Source organism: Schistocerca serialis, chromosome 2, assembly GCF_023864345.2.
Source record: "Schistocerca serialis cubense isolate TAMUIC-IGC-003099 chromosome 2, iqSchSeri2.2, whole genome shotgun sequence".
In the NCBI taxonomy this organism is placed as follows: Eukaryota; Metazoa; Arthropoda; class Insecta; order Orthoptera; family Acrididae; genus Schistocerca; species Schistocerca serialis.
Window position 1 is genome coordinate 582,554,256 of NC_064639.1, and position 14,332 is coordinate 582,568,587.

Consider the following 14,332-nt stretch of genomic DNA (forward strand, 5'->3'; position numbering starts at 1 on the left):
CGTTATTAGACATTATCGCATTGTCTGACTAACAGCTACCTGTCTCCATTCCACAGCACATTATTATCAAGTTTCTCAATAGGAAAGGTATTAAACTAGGTGAAATTCTCAGGAGGCTGACTGGAAAAGTCAAGGCTGAGTGTTTTCTTTTGCCAAGCGAACTGTGGAGTGCCATGAGCATGTTGAGAATGAAGGCCGTGAATACCGACCATGCACCATGCACCAGCATCACAGACAATATTTGTGATGTTCAACAACTTCTTGAAGGTGAGAGGTGTTTCATGGTCTCTGAGATTGCAGATGAGGTCAGGATAAGTAATGACAGCACTTTTCCTGTTATAACAGATGAGCTAGGATTTAGAAAAGAGTGTGTCATGTGGGTACCATACTTTCTGACAACTGATCAAAACTTGTACGTGTGTAACTGTCTGTTGGCTAAATTTCTGGAGGGAAGAGTCTTCACCAGTGATTGCTGTCATCTGGCAAGGCCATAGCACTTTTTGTGTGGAGTGTTGTTATCAACTTCTTCCATGGATGTTGAACAATACACAATGCATACTATGGTTAGATTTTGAACAAGGTTAGACAGGCATATTGCCATTGACAACATAACTTACTGATAAAAGAAATGATCCCTCTACAACACAGCATGTGTCCCCATACAGCAGCCATAACCAAATAAAAATTGGATGATTTCAGTTGGAAAACACTTGAACACCATCATACCTATCTTCCTGTGACTTTCCTCAACTTCACTTGTACGAGGACAGGATATAAATTCTCTATGTTTTTCTATTATCAGTGTCAACTGAAAACGGTCATCACAACATGGTAAAAAAATGAAATGTCATGTGGCTAAGGCCTCCCATCGGGTAGACCGTTCGCCTGGTGCAGGTCTTTCGATTTGACGCCACTTCGACGACCTGCGCGTCGATGGGGATGAAATGATGATGATTAGGACAACACAACACCCACTCCCTGAGCGGAGAAAATCTCCGACCCAGCCGGGAATCGAACCCGGGACCGTAGGATTGACATTCCGTCACGATGACCACTCAGCTACTGGGGCCAGACAGAGACAACATGGTAAGACTCCTCTCTAACACAGATAATGCAAGTTAGCAAAGTTTGGAAAAATTTGAACAGAGAGGGCCAAACATTTTAATTCAAATCTTTGATCACAAGTTTTAAAGTCCAGATAATTAAATTCCTGCAGCGATGATCATCATCAGATACGTCACAATCATGACAGCAACAAACTATAAAAACACACAACAGTTGTGTATTCAAAACCTAAGATACAATACCATTCATGTACAAAACTGAACACTTTCAGTATAGGACACATACTTCTACAGTTATATGTCTAACCACAGTTTTGATGTGAGACAAATAAGAACAGCTCAGTATTGAAGCTCATGTAAGATGACAGGTACTTGGGATTTTGCATATGCTGGTGCTTTGTGTTCTTCTAGTTCATCATAGTTGTGATTTTGACAGATCTGAAGATGTTTTCGCTCCATAATCTTAATTACTTGCAAGTTTACAAAAAAAAAAAAAAAAAAAAAAAAAAAAAAAAAAAAAAAAAAAAAAAAAAAAAAAAAAAATATATTATGTGATCTGAGATTTCAAATAAAATAATATGATTGCTCTAAGAATCTGGCTATTAACAGTTAGCAAATTCACTGGGGAAAATGTGTTTCAAAAGGAGAGGCCATGTAGAAAAATGAGCTGCACTTGTATTTTTTATTCTCAAATTAAAAAAAATAAAAAGTTTCTTTTACATCTGATTCACTCTTGGTTCGTGGATCTGTTTATTTAGTATGTTATGAATAGTGATCAGCAGGGGTGACGGCAAGGGGTGGGGGGCTATGGGGGCTATAGACCCCCCACTCCCAATGGATAAAATGACTTCAGAAATCAGCGAATATATTACTTCAACAGATTCAATTTTTTTTATATATAATTATGTAGCAATACAGGTTGCAATGTATTTCAAACACATTTTAACAAAAGAATAAGAGCAGCAAATAGCTTACTATATAAACCAATAAATATTATTTAACTTAAAATGGGTGTCTTATTATTTACTAATATACTTTGGATGTATATTAATGTACCACTTACAATAAACAAATAAGCTAAAAATGCCATTATGCCTACCAACACTTAAAATTGCTGACTCCAGACAAAAACTTCGTATCACCGGACATCTGAGTCAAATCGTATTATTTTCCTGGGCACACACATTCTGTAGATGCGTTGCAGTGAGATTATAATATCTTCCATGTTTAATAAAGTTTTTTTTACCCTGAACTCCAAAACAGTTACCAAAAACTACTTTAAGCAACACCAAATTATACCAATTTGTCGGTGGAGGACACCAACTCTCCTTTTGTTAAGTGATATCCCCCCCCCCCTCCCCCCATTGACCAGCTTCTGGAATCGTACCTGGTGATCAGTAGTTCGAAGATGATTAACAAATTCGATCTTCTCTGCTATTCAACTGGCACAGGGAGAAACTTAATTACTTTCACTGAACACAGAATATACATTTGCTCATTCAAACAACACATTTGTAAGAGTTACATGGATCTGCATTCATACAAACTTTTACATCTACATCAACATCTATACTCTGCAAACCACCATGAGGTGCATGGCAGAGGGTACATCCCATTGTACAGTTATTAGTGTCTCCTCCTGTTCCATTCATGTATGGAATGCAGGAAGAATGATTGTTTGAATGTCTGTGTGTATGCAGTAATTATTCTAATCTAATTTTCAATATCCTTGGATTAGGAGTGATACATAAGGGGTTGTAGTATATTCCTACTGTAATCATTTAAAGGCAGTTCTTGAAACTTTGTTAATAGACTTTCTCAGCATAGTTTATGTCTATTTTCAAGAGTCTTCCAGTTCAGTTCCTTCAGTATCTCTGTGTCCCTCTCTCAGGGATTAAACAAATCTGTGATCTTTTGTGCTGCCCTACCCTGTATACATTCAATATCCCCTGTTAGGCCTATCTGGCATGAGTCCCACACACTAGAGCAGTATTCAAGAATGAGTCACACAAGTGATTTGTAAGCAATATCCTTTGTAGATTGATTGCACTTCCCCAGTATCCCACCAACAAACTGAAGTCTACCACCTGCTTTGCACACCTGCTGAACCTATGTGATCATTCCATTTCATATCCTGACAAAGTGTTACACCAAGGTCTACAATGTGTTACACCAAGGTATTTGTATGAGTTGGCCAAATTCAACAATGACTCATTCATATTATAGTCATAGGATACTACATTTTTTCCATTATGTGAAGTTTCTGAACATTTGAAGCAAGTTGCCAATCTTGGCACCACTGTGAAATCTTACTAATTACTGACTTAATATTTATGCAGTTTTTTTCAGATAGTACTTCATTATAGATAACTGCATCATCTGCAAATATCCTGATTTTACTATTAATATTGTCTGCTAGGTCATCAATATAAAACATGAACAGCTAGGGTCCCAACACACTTCCCTGGGACACACCCAAAGCTATTTCTACATCTGATGTTGACTATCCATCTGAGATAACATGTTGCATCCTTCCTAACAAAAAGGCCTCAATCCAACCACAAATTTCACATGATGCCTCATATGATCGTGCTTTTGACAATAAGTGTAGGTATGGTACTGAGTCAAATGATTTTTGGAAATCAAGAAATACAGCATCTACCTTATTGCCTTGATCCAAAGCTTTCAGTATATCATGTGATAAAAATATGAGTTGGGGCGAATTGGGTTTCAAATGATCAATGCTTTTAAAATCCATGTTGGTTAGCACTGAGGAGGTCATTCTGTTAAGGTACCTCATTATGTTTTAACTCAGAATATGCTCTAAGATTCTTCAACAAATCAGTGTCAAGGATATTGGGCAGTAGTTTTGTGGATCACTTCTATTATACTTTCTGTAAATGGGTGTGACCTATGCCTTTTTCCAAGAACTGGGCACTGTTTTTTGCTCGAGGGATCTATGACAAGTAATAGTTAGAAAAGGGGCTAACTCAGCTGCAAATTCAGCATAAAATCTGACAGGGATTTCATCGGGCCCCAAATCTCTGTTCAATTTTAAAGAATTCAACTGTTTCTCATCATTGCTGACACGAATACTTATTTCATTCATCTTTTCAGTGGTACGAAGATAACTTGGAGCAATTCTCCTGGGTTATCCTTTGTAAAGGAACTTTTGAAAATAGAGTTAAGTGTTTCAGCTTTTGCGCTACTATCCTCAATTTCAGTTCCTGTCTTATTCACTAGTGACTGGACAATAACTTTGGTGCCGTTAACAGCCTTTACATATGACAAGAATTTCTTTGGGCCCTGTAAATGGTCACTTGACAATATTCTACTGTGGTAGTCATTGAAGGCATCATGCATTGATCTCTTGACAGCGAAACATGTTTCATTCAGCATTTTACTGCATATAGCTCTACACTTTGTTTTACACCTATTGTGCAGTAATCTCCATTTCTTTAGGAGTTCCTTTACAGTGACCGTAGACCATGGAGGTTACCTCCCATCATGAACTGTTCTATTGTTTATATATATCTGTCCAGCACATGCTCAACTATTCTTTTAAACTCGAGCCAGAGTTCCTCTACATCTCCTGCCTTGTGCTGAAAGTTTCAAGTTCCTCAATGAAATGTTACACAACTGATTTTTTATCTAGTATACTGAACATATATATCTTTCTGATTATTTTCGTTCTCTTTGTATTTTGGTAATCATTCTTGTCACAACCATGTCATGGTCACTAATACCAGTTTCGAAGTGGGCATTCCCAAAGAGGTCAGGTCTATTTGTTGCCTTAGATCATTTCCATCATGAGTATGTTTCCTAACTATCTGTTCTATGTGGTTTTCAGAAAAAGAATTTAGTAAAGTTTCAGAGGATATCTTACCACACCCACCACTAACAAAACTGTGGTTTTCCCAGTTAACTGTTAGACAATTAAAGTCTCCATTGACTATTACAATATCATTGGGGAACTTATGTATAAGTGAACTGTGGTTTTTTCTTAAGTTTTTGGTTACATCAGGAGATGAGTCTGGTGGGTGGCAGAAGAATCCAATTATCATTTTACACCCACCCTTGATACTGAGTCTTGCACAAACGATCTCATATTTAGCTTCAGTTTCTATCCCGGTGGATAAATACACCACCCCCTTTTCCCATTTGCCTATCCTTTCAATATACACTTAAATTTTGCCTAAAAAATTCACTGCTATCCATTTCAGGTTTCAACCAGCTCTCTGTACCTAGTACTATGTGAGCTTCGCTGCTTTTCATGAGCACCTCAAACTCTCGCATTTTGTTGCAAATGTTTTGGCAGTTTACCATTAGGATTTTAATACTCTCACCTGTGGGAGGCACTTCTTTTGACCTTACACTGGCTTCTGGATTTCCTACTGCTATCGTTATCTGGATTGGATGGAGAGTTGCCTAATCTAAGAAACCCTTATGTGCACTCCATACACAGTCAGCTACTGAGTAGCAGCCTCTGATATGTAGTGTACACCTGGCCCAATTAGGGGAATGTCTACAGTTCTCAACCCTATTGCACAAGTCCAGGAAGTCACAGCCCAGCTTGTCACAGAACTCTGAAAGTCTCTGGCTCAATCCTTCGACTTAACTCGGGAACAATGTTGCAAATTGTGAGCTCCACTGAAACTCCATGTGAAGGCTGGTCAACCTTCTCTGCCAGTCACATGAATGACCCAAGAATGACCTCGGAGCCCAGATGACAGGCATCATTTGTTCCAACATGTGCCACAATCTGCAACTAGGTGTACCCTGTTCCTTCAATGGCTGCTGGAATAGCCTCTTCAACATGTTGAATGAGACCATTTCCTGAAGGGCTAGCATCATTTGTCATACGTTTGAACTGCTGACGATATACAGACCCTTACCCTTTTGCATTTACCTCCTCCTGAAACCAGACAAAACAGGTTTCCCCAAAAACAGGTGAAGGGAGTTTTACTGGCTCAGTTTTCCATTTCAATGAAAGACAGAACCCGAAACCTGTTGGTTAGGGGGATCGGTACAACACCCTGAGCCCTCCTGGTCCCCATCCACCATATACAGGACACCTAGATCTACCACTGAGACGTTGATCACAGTTAAATGGACAAGTAATGACAGATTCTGTACTTTCTGCAGAGGAGACAGGATCTACGGTACAGGTATCACAGGTGAGCGACTCTTGGGAGTGCTTCCAACACACCAATTCACAGCAACTGCCAATTGTCTGATAGTAGTAGGGTCGATTCAAGCTACTTATGAACATCAACCAACTCATCCTGTGTTCAAAAGCAGCATTCACAGTGTGGCTGTATTTTGGCTGGTGCAATGTAGTGTATGGTACTGAACAATTAACTTTAAATTAAGTCTGTTTCAAACAGTTGCTAATTCCCTATACAAATTGAAGCAAATTCACAAAATGAGATTTCTATTAACACAACACAAAAACCTATGGTAAAAACTATTAGTTTCCTAAAATGTTTTGAGGTTAGTTATAGTTGTTAGCAGACTTGAAAACAGAGTTAATTTTTGATAAATGCAGATAATATATATGGGGCTACTCATCTTTAAGGGAAAACTAGATGTAACCAATATGTTAGTTAGAAAGTCTGCTACAGTAATTAAATCACAAATGCCAATTTGCTATAAATTGCTCGTGGGTTCTGCAAAGGACAATGGTAGCTTCCAGAAATTCCCAAAAACGAACATTTATTTGTGTTGATATACAATGAAATTCAGGGGTGATGTATTCTTTGGCAGAACTGTGAACCACAAATATTGATTTGCTACAAAATAAAATACGAATCCAAAACACTCCTACCAGTAACTTACAAAAATATAGTTTTGTAAGCGCCCAAAAATCTCAAGATAACCTATTTCTCATGTAACGGTACAATGAAATTAGAGAACGATTGTTTTGAAAGAGAACAGGGCTACCGTTCTCAAAGATTTTAAAGAGCACGATTAAGCCTAGAATTAACCATAATAATTTGAGTTTATCACCGTGGCACTTGCAAATGTTTGGAATTTTACAATATATCACAATACAAATGGGTACTGATACAATCAATGAAAGATTATGCAGAAGCAATGTGAACAGTAAAACACGTCAATCTAGGACTTTAAATCAGCACACAATCTAGTACATATGTTCTTATATATAAATAAACACATGTGCCATATGGATTTTTCATTTAGCTGAATATTGCACATTTCTAAACTGGCGTGCCAAAGAAGAACACCGAAGAGTGACTTTTCAAGCACGTTACTTTGTGATTACATAGAATATATGATCATAAAATACTTCTTCATTAATGTAGCAAAACAGCAATCACATGCATGGTAAATCCATAGAACCCAAATACAAACCTTTAATGAATTGTGCAGCATTGGCAATGTTCCTGATGAAATAGCCTTTTCACATTTCTCTGTGAAGTGTATATTTTCAGCAAGGCATAGAATCTGGGCAGGATATTTGTTGGGATCAGCTCCTGAAGCATTTTGATGTATATCCAACAAACATTCAGTCAGAAGTCTCTGTAATGTTGACTGTATCTCACTCAGAAGATCACTGAGCCATTTCTGAAAACACCAGGAAAAAATGTAATAGAAAGAAAGCAAAATTTATCAGTGACGTAACAAATAGTATTCAAATACTTGTTGGCTGAGCAGAAGAAACTGTCGGATCATGGGAATGAATGTACATACTGGAATGAAAACACAAAATTCAGAGCCAAATATCTTTTAAACCATAAAAACTGCATCACAGAATCAGATGGCTGCTGGTGAAATATGAAGTTCACAAAAAATTTTGAGATTTGCATTAATTAAAGAACATTTACAACTACATACATAGTCTGCAAGCTGCTGTACAATGTGTGGTGGAGGATATACCACATATCACTACCACTCATTTCCTTTCCTTACCTGTTCCACTCACAAACAGAGTGAAGGAAAAACAACTAAGTGCTTCCATATGTGGCCTAATTTCTCATATCTTATCTGTGTGGTCCTTACAAGAAATGTACATTGGTGACAGTAGAATCATCCTGAGTCAGCTTCAAATGCTGGTTCTCTAAATTTTCTCAATAATTTTTCTCAAAAAGAGCATCGCCTTCCCTCCAGGGATTCCCATTTGAGTTCTAGCAGCATTTCTGTAATACTAGCATGTTATTTGAACCTACTGGTAACAAATCTAGCAGCATGCCTCTGAATTGCTTCAATATCTTCCTTTAATCCAACCTAATGGGGATCCCAAACTCTCACACAGCACTCAAGAATAGGTCACACTAGCATCCTATACGTAGTCTGCTTTAAAGAAGAACCACACTTAACTAATATTCTACCAATAAACCAAAGTCAACCATTCACCTTCCTTACCCCAACCCTCACATTCTCATTCCATTTCATATTGCTTTGCAGTGTTATGCTCAGATATTTAAACAATGTGACTGTGGCATGCAAAATGCTACTAATGCTGTATATGAAAACACGAGTTTGTTTTTCCTGCTTAAACTTAAATTTTTCTACATTTGGAATTAGCTGTCATTCATTACACCAACTAGAAATTTTGTCTGAGGCATCTTGAATAGTACTACAGTTATTCATCTGTGACACCTTCCCTTACGCAACAGCATTAGCAAACAACTGCAGATTGCTGCCCACAGCTATCTGTCACATCATTTACGATACAGAAAATAAGAGTAGTCCTATCACACTTCCCTGGGGTGCTCCTGATGGTACCCTTGTCTCTGATGAACAATCACCATCAAGTACAAGATACTGGGTTCTCTTAATAATTACTTAATTAATTTGTCTTCAAAAAAGTGCCATATCATGTGTGTTCAAGGCATATGAAACATGTGAGAGGACATTTTTGATGGAATGTGGAGCCTGATGGATTTGAGACAAGCAATTTGACAAATATTAGGCACCATTACAACCACAGAGGCAGATGGGTCCAAATACACAGAGTATGCACAAATGTTAGCAAGACATTTCAAGATACCATGAAACTTGGTGCCAGTCACTAAACAACAAATTCCATAATTGTATAAGCAATACTGAGCACTAGTAGAAGGCAGGAAACGTTGTTTATTCTTTCACAAGCTGTGACATGGTCACAAATAGAACAGTGATCCAGAAAATGTACTATAAACTTCTTTACGTCTATCTATGATCACTCACTAGATAGGTCCTCAGACTACCAGCTTCGGTCTGCAATAACCATTTTCAGATCTGTTTAAAAAACATGTCCTAATATAATGGAGCCATTGTGGCATTTTCAAAAGATAAACACAAAATATCTTTTGATGATGCCACTGTGGCTCCATTATATTAGGACACGTTTTCGAAATGGACATGACATTGGTCATTGTTGATCTTGCTGACTAAAACTGGTAGTCTGAGGACCTAACTAGCTAGTGATCACAGACACAAATAAAGAAAGTTGTTCATTCCCCTATGTGTGAAATAATGATTGCTTGGAGTCATTAGTCTTGAAAGTCTGAAAATCCAGGAAGAGAATGCAAATATATTAATCTATTTATACACAAAAAAACAATGCTGTAAAATTTCTGGTCATTTGTAACCCATTTTTGAGTCCACCTGACAATGTGAATAAATTTGTTCGAGGGTATAAGTAAAATTAAAGTAGCCAAGTTGCATCTGAAGTGGAATTTGATATTTCGGTATCATTGAATCCAACTAGTGTAATTAAGCAGCTAAATTATTTTTGTAAATCCTTTCTAGGGTTCAATGATGAAGGCCAATATGAAGTTAATGGGAAATGCTAAATAACTTTTACATGGCATGGAAGGCTTCATCACTGCTGTAAGGTTTGGTCAATAAATTATCCGTCCAGTTCAGTGTCCACTGAACCTATTACTCACTGTATTTAGTTTTTTATTTTGATCAATGTTCAGTGGCCTATAAGTTGTGTTATTCGTTGACATTAGCTGCATCTGGGCGTTGAAATATCTCAATGGTAACAGGTGAAAATTTGTGCCGGAGTGAGACTCAAACCAGAATTTCCATCTTTATGCAAACAGTCATCTTAACTGCCTTTCCCATCCAAGCAAGCTTACCCTTGCAGCCCATATTCTCAGCCTGTTGTAGCGTCACATAAGCATAAACCACTTACTCAAAGGTCCCCGATTCCCGTAAGAGACCAGGCATGTTATGCATCCACAGTGAAAAAAGGGTTATTGATGGTAGTCACCTGATCAAAGCTGAAAATTACCAATACTTCTTCTCATGAGAAAGTAAGAGCATTGTTGGAAAGGTGGCTAACTAATCAAGAATAAGTGAAGCACAGATTATGATTAGAAATAACCCTCAAAATATCACTAAGATACAACTCAAAAAGTCCCTAAAATGATGACATAAATTAACTAGCCAATGCCTGAGTATTAAATTTTTATATATTGGAAATTCTAACAATTTTTGGTAAGCTGTACAGTATTAAACATTTGCAACAGTCCACAGTGATGCAGGCTGTCTCCAATTAACACTGTTCTATTGGCAAAAGCTTTGTTTATTTTTCAAAACAAAATTATTGAAAAGGATTGTAGCAATAGGATACATTTGCATAGCATGTATCAAAGAGAGCTCTTATTTGTACAGCAATCAGACCCTTGTCTTGATACAGTAGGCTCTATACAAATGTAAGGAAACATCTATAAATCTGTACATGGAAATATACACTCAAATGTTAGCTGTGGAGAATGATTGCTATTAAAAATACTTTTCGTGCAACTTTAACACGAAAGCATAATAGAGCTTTATATTTCCAACATCATGATACTTTACTAAGTAGAACCTGACAACTTCCACATTCTCATAAACCAGGTATGTAAGCAGAATTTACACTCATTTTCTTCAAGCCTGTAAGCTTACTTTTAAAGATGTTAGCAGCTTCTTTCAGGATGGTGAACACTCTTGCATGCAAGATGGCAAGGAGGATAGGTCCTCATGACTGAAAAGTGGGACTAGCTACGAGTGTAGATGCAATGTCTTCACACAGGATAACGCACCAAAGTCTTTTCCTTGGGCACACTTCTCACAGATTCAAACACTTTTGTACGCATACCAATGGTCACTAACGAACAGTAAAAAACCCTTGATTCTTCCAGAAAGTGCCATGCGGTGAGGGCCTCCCATTGGGTAGACCATTTGCCCGGTGCAAGAGTTTTGGGTTGACACCACTTGGGCGACTTGCGTGTAGATGGGGATGAAAGGATGATTATATGGATAACACAACACCCAGTCCCTGAGGGGAGAAAATCTCTGACCCAGACGGGAATCAAATCTGGGCCATTAGGTAGGACATTCCATCACGTTGACAACTCAGCTACCAGGGGCAGACATTCTTCCAGAGGCAGAATGCAACATGATCACTTTTCAGAAAGCAAGTTGTCAGAATTTTGTTTTTGGCATTTACTAGATGGTTCACTTCAATTGGAGGATGTTCATCAGTGTTCTCAAACACTTGATTTCTAGATCAAACTGATAAATCCAGATTTCATCAACAAGAGTAATATATGGCACACATTTAGAGGTGCTCTTAAAGAATACTCACAAGATTTCTTCGCACAATTTCATATCAATGCTCTTTCACTCATCAGAAAAAAAACGAGATATTCATCACATTGAAACTTTTCTGACTTGGACACAGACAAGTAAGATTTCAGACGAGAATTTTGATTTAATTTGTAGCATAACTTTCAGGTCAGAATGCTATCAAACATCATTTCAAATGTCCTGTCTCCTACTTGTCCTCCAGTGAAGCCCTTCTTCTTCGGGATTAGAAAAAAAAACACATAAATACTTCTTCACAGGATGTTGAGAGTTTCCTGAAATTCTCCTGCAACTGCATAGTGCTTTACGACTCAATTAACTGACTACTGAAATCATAATAATTGTACAACAGGTGTTCCCTTTCCAGTTTAAAGCTGACAGTGACTGAGTGTTGAGCAGAAGGGAAAAAACTCAGCCTTGGCACCAACTATAATAACTAGTAAAAGTTCATAGTAGTATGGATCACTTAATAAATGTGCTATTCTTAGCCTACTCACAGAAAGTGAGAATTAACATTCCATTAGAAAACTCTTCTCAAAACTTTTGCAGTGAATCACTCAATACAAAATGGTATCAGCAAATATATACTGCACGACAAAAAAGTGAAGCCCCATGAATACACAACATTGGTGTGTCTGTAAATGACTGGGGTTGCAATTCTGGTGTTACAGGTGGAACAGTTTTCAGAGTGAATTAGTGTTGTTTGTGTTTAGGACTGTTTTCAGAACTGGTAGGGATCTATAGTGCGTGAACAGCATCAGATGTTGAGTGATCACTAAGAAGGGCAAGGAGATGCCACTCAGTGCCACCTACTTGTGTGAAACAGCATTATTAGCACCTAAAAAATTTTGAAACACCACGGTGTGGGTCTTCAAATCGCAGCGGATTGAATTCTGCAAAAACCGTACTTATGGAATATTCGGATACGACAGTGACCTGAAGTTGGATGCATAAAAACATGAAGGCACGCTAATACATCAATAAAGTTCTGGTCAATCACATCTGACCATCACAAAGGAAGATCGCCATATAACACTTCCACATCGGCACCTGCAATCAAAAAAGCAGTAATGGACTCCCTACAACAAGCCGTATCATGCTGCACCATTGGTCATAAAATAGCAGCAGCCAGACTATGGAATTACTGTCCCATGCATAGGCTGTTACTAACATCACAATACATACAGCTGTGTTTGGAGTAGTGACGTGACCAGGAAGCACAGAGTGCTAATGAATGGCATCACACTGCACTCAGCAATCAACTGTATCTCTGCACTACCCCAGATGAACATCATCAATAAGTAAGATGGTGACCTAGGTCGCATTCTTCCAATGTAATGGAGAGGAACAGTGGCATTTCCCCTGACATCATGCTGCAGAGAGCTCTCAGCTATGACTTCACATCATAGCTGGTAGCGGCAGATGGAAATCAAATGGTACAACAGTATGTCACGGACATACTGCATCCGCACGCACGCACACATGCTTGCACTTGCGAACGTGTGTCTGTTGTTGATGAAGGCTTTAAAGACCGAAAGCTTTAACTGTGTGTGCCTATCTGTGACTCAGCATCTCCTCTACATGGTGAGCGGCAACTTTCCTTCTCATAATAGTGTTACATCTACACCCAAATTTATGTCTACAATACAGTGCAAACCACTGTGAAATGTATTGCAGAGAGTACTTCCCATTGTGTCATTATTAGGGTTTCCCTATTTCATTACTTTAGCCTTATTTTCTCAGTCCAAATGAGAGCAATATGTAGGAGATTGAATATTCCTATATTCCTCATTTAATATTGGTTCTTGGAATATTGTAAGCAGGGGATTGGGGAAAAGTTGGCATTTATCTTCACGTGTCTACCAGCTCAGGATCTCTCTTAGGATGTCTGTATTGAAATTGGTAACAGCAACTTAGAAGCAGTTGAAGATACAGTGAATACCAATGTAGACTGAAATACATAAAAAGATTAATATGTTCAGCAAACTAGATGAAAACACAGTACTGTCATATTTCAATGACACTCTTGAAACATTTAGCCCCGGTCAGAAGCATGCAGAAGAACAATGGCTCGACTTTCAGGAGAATAGCTGACATTGTGCATGACAGATGTATACCTACCAGAACAGTTCTTGATAGGAGGGACCCTTCATGGTATAGTTAACATAAAGTGACTTCTAAAGAAACAGAGACTGTTGCATAATAGGTGTACAACAAATCGTGCCACAAAATGTGGCTGTCAAAAGGGTAATGTGTGAAGCCTTCATAATAACCACTAACTTCTAGAGAAACAGAGACTATTGCATAGTAGGTGTACAACAAATCATGTGCCACGAAATGTGGCTGTCAAGAGGGCGAAGTGTGAATCCTTCATAATAACCATTCACACAATATTAGCAAAAGATCTCTAACAAAGTCCAAAGAATTTCTGCCCATATATAATAGAGTCTGTTAGTAGCACACAACTTAAGTGTCCAGATGTGACAAGGCCTGAAATTGAGGGTGACAAAGCAAAACAGAAATGCTGAAGTCCATTTTAAAATATTCATTCACAAACGAAAATGCAGGAGTATTGCTCCAATCTAATTCCACGCCAGTACAAAGATGAGTGAAATTGGTATTAGTGTCATTGCCTCATAGTGTCTTTGCCTCTGATTTCAGAAGTCTTCAGTATTAATATACTT

At 38.0% G+C, this 14,332-nt stretch overlaps 1 protein-coding gene across 1 annotated transcript in view; it reads right to left on the bottom strand.

Annotated features, from left to right (window-relative positions):
- LOC126457597 (cytoplasmic dynein 2 heavy chain 1) overlaps nucleotides 1–14,332 on the bottom strand; it is an 808,157-nt gene that overhangs the window by 483,714 nt on the left and 310,111 nt on the right. Inside the window, exon 26 of the mRNA XM_050094037.1 lies at nucleotides 7,440–7,652. Coding sequence (XP_049949994.1) covers nucleotides 7,440–7,652 — 213 coding nt within the window. The remainder of the gene's footprint in view (nucleotides 1–7,439; nucleotides 7,653–14,332) is intronic.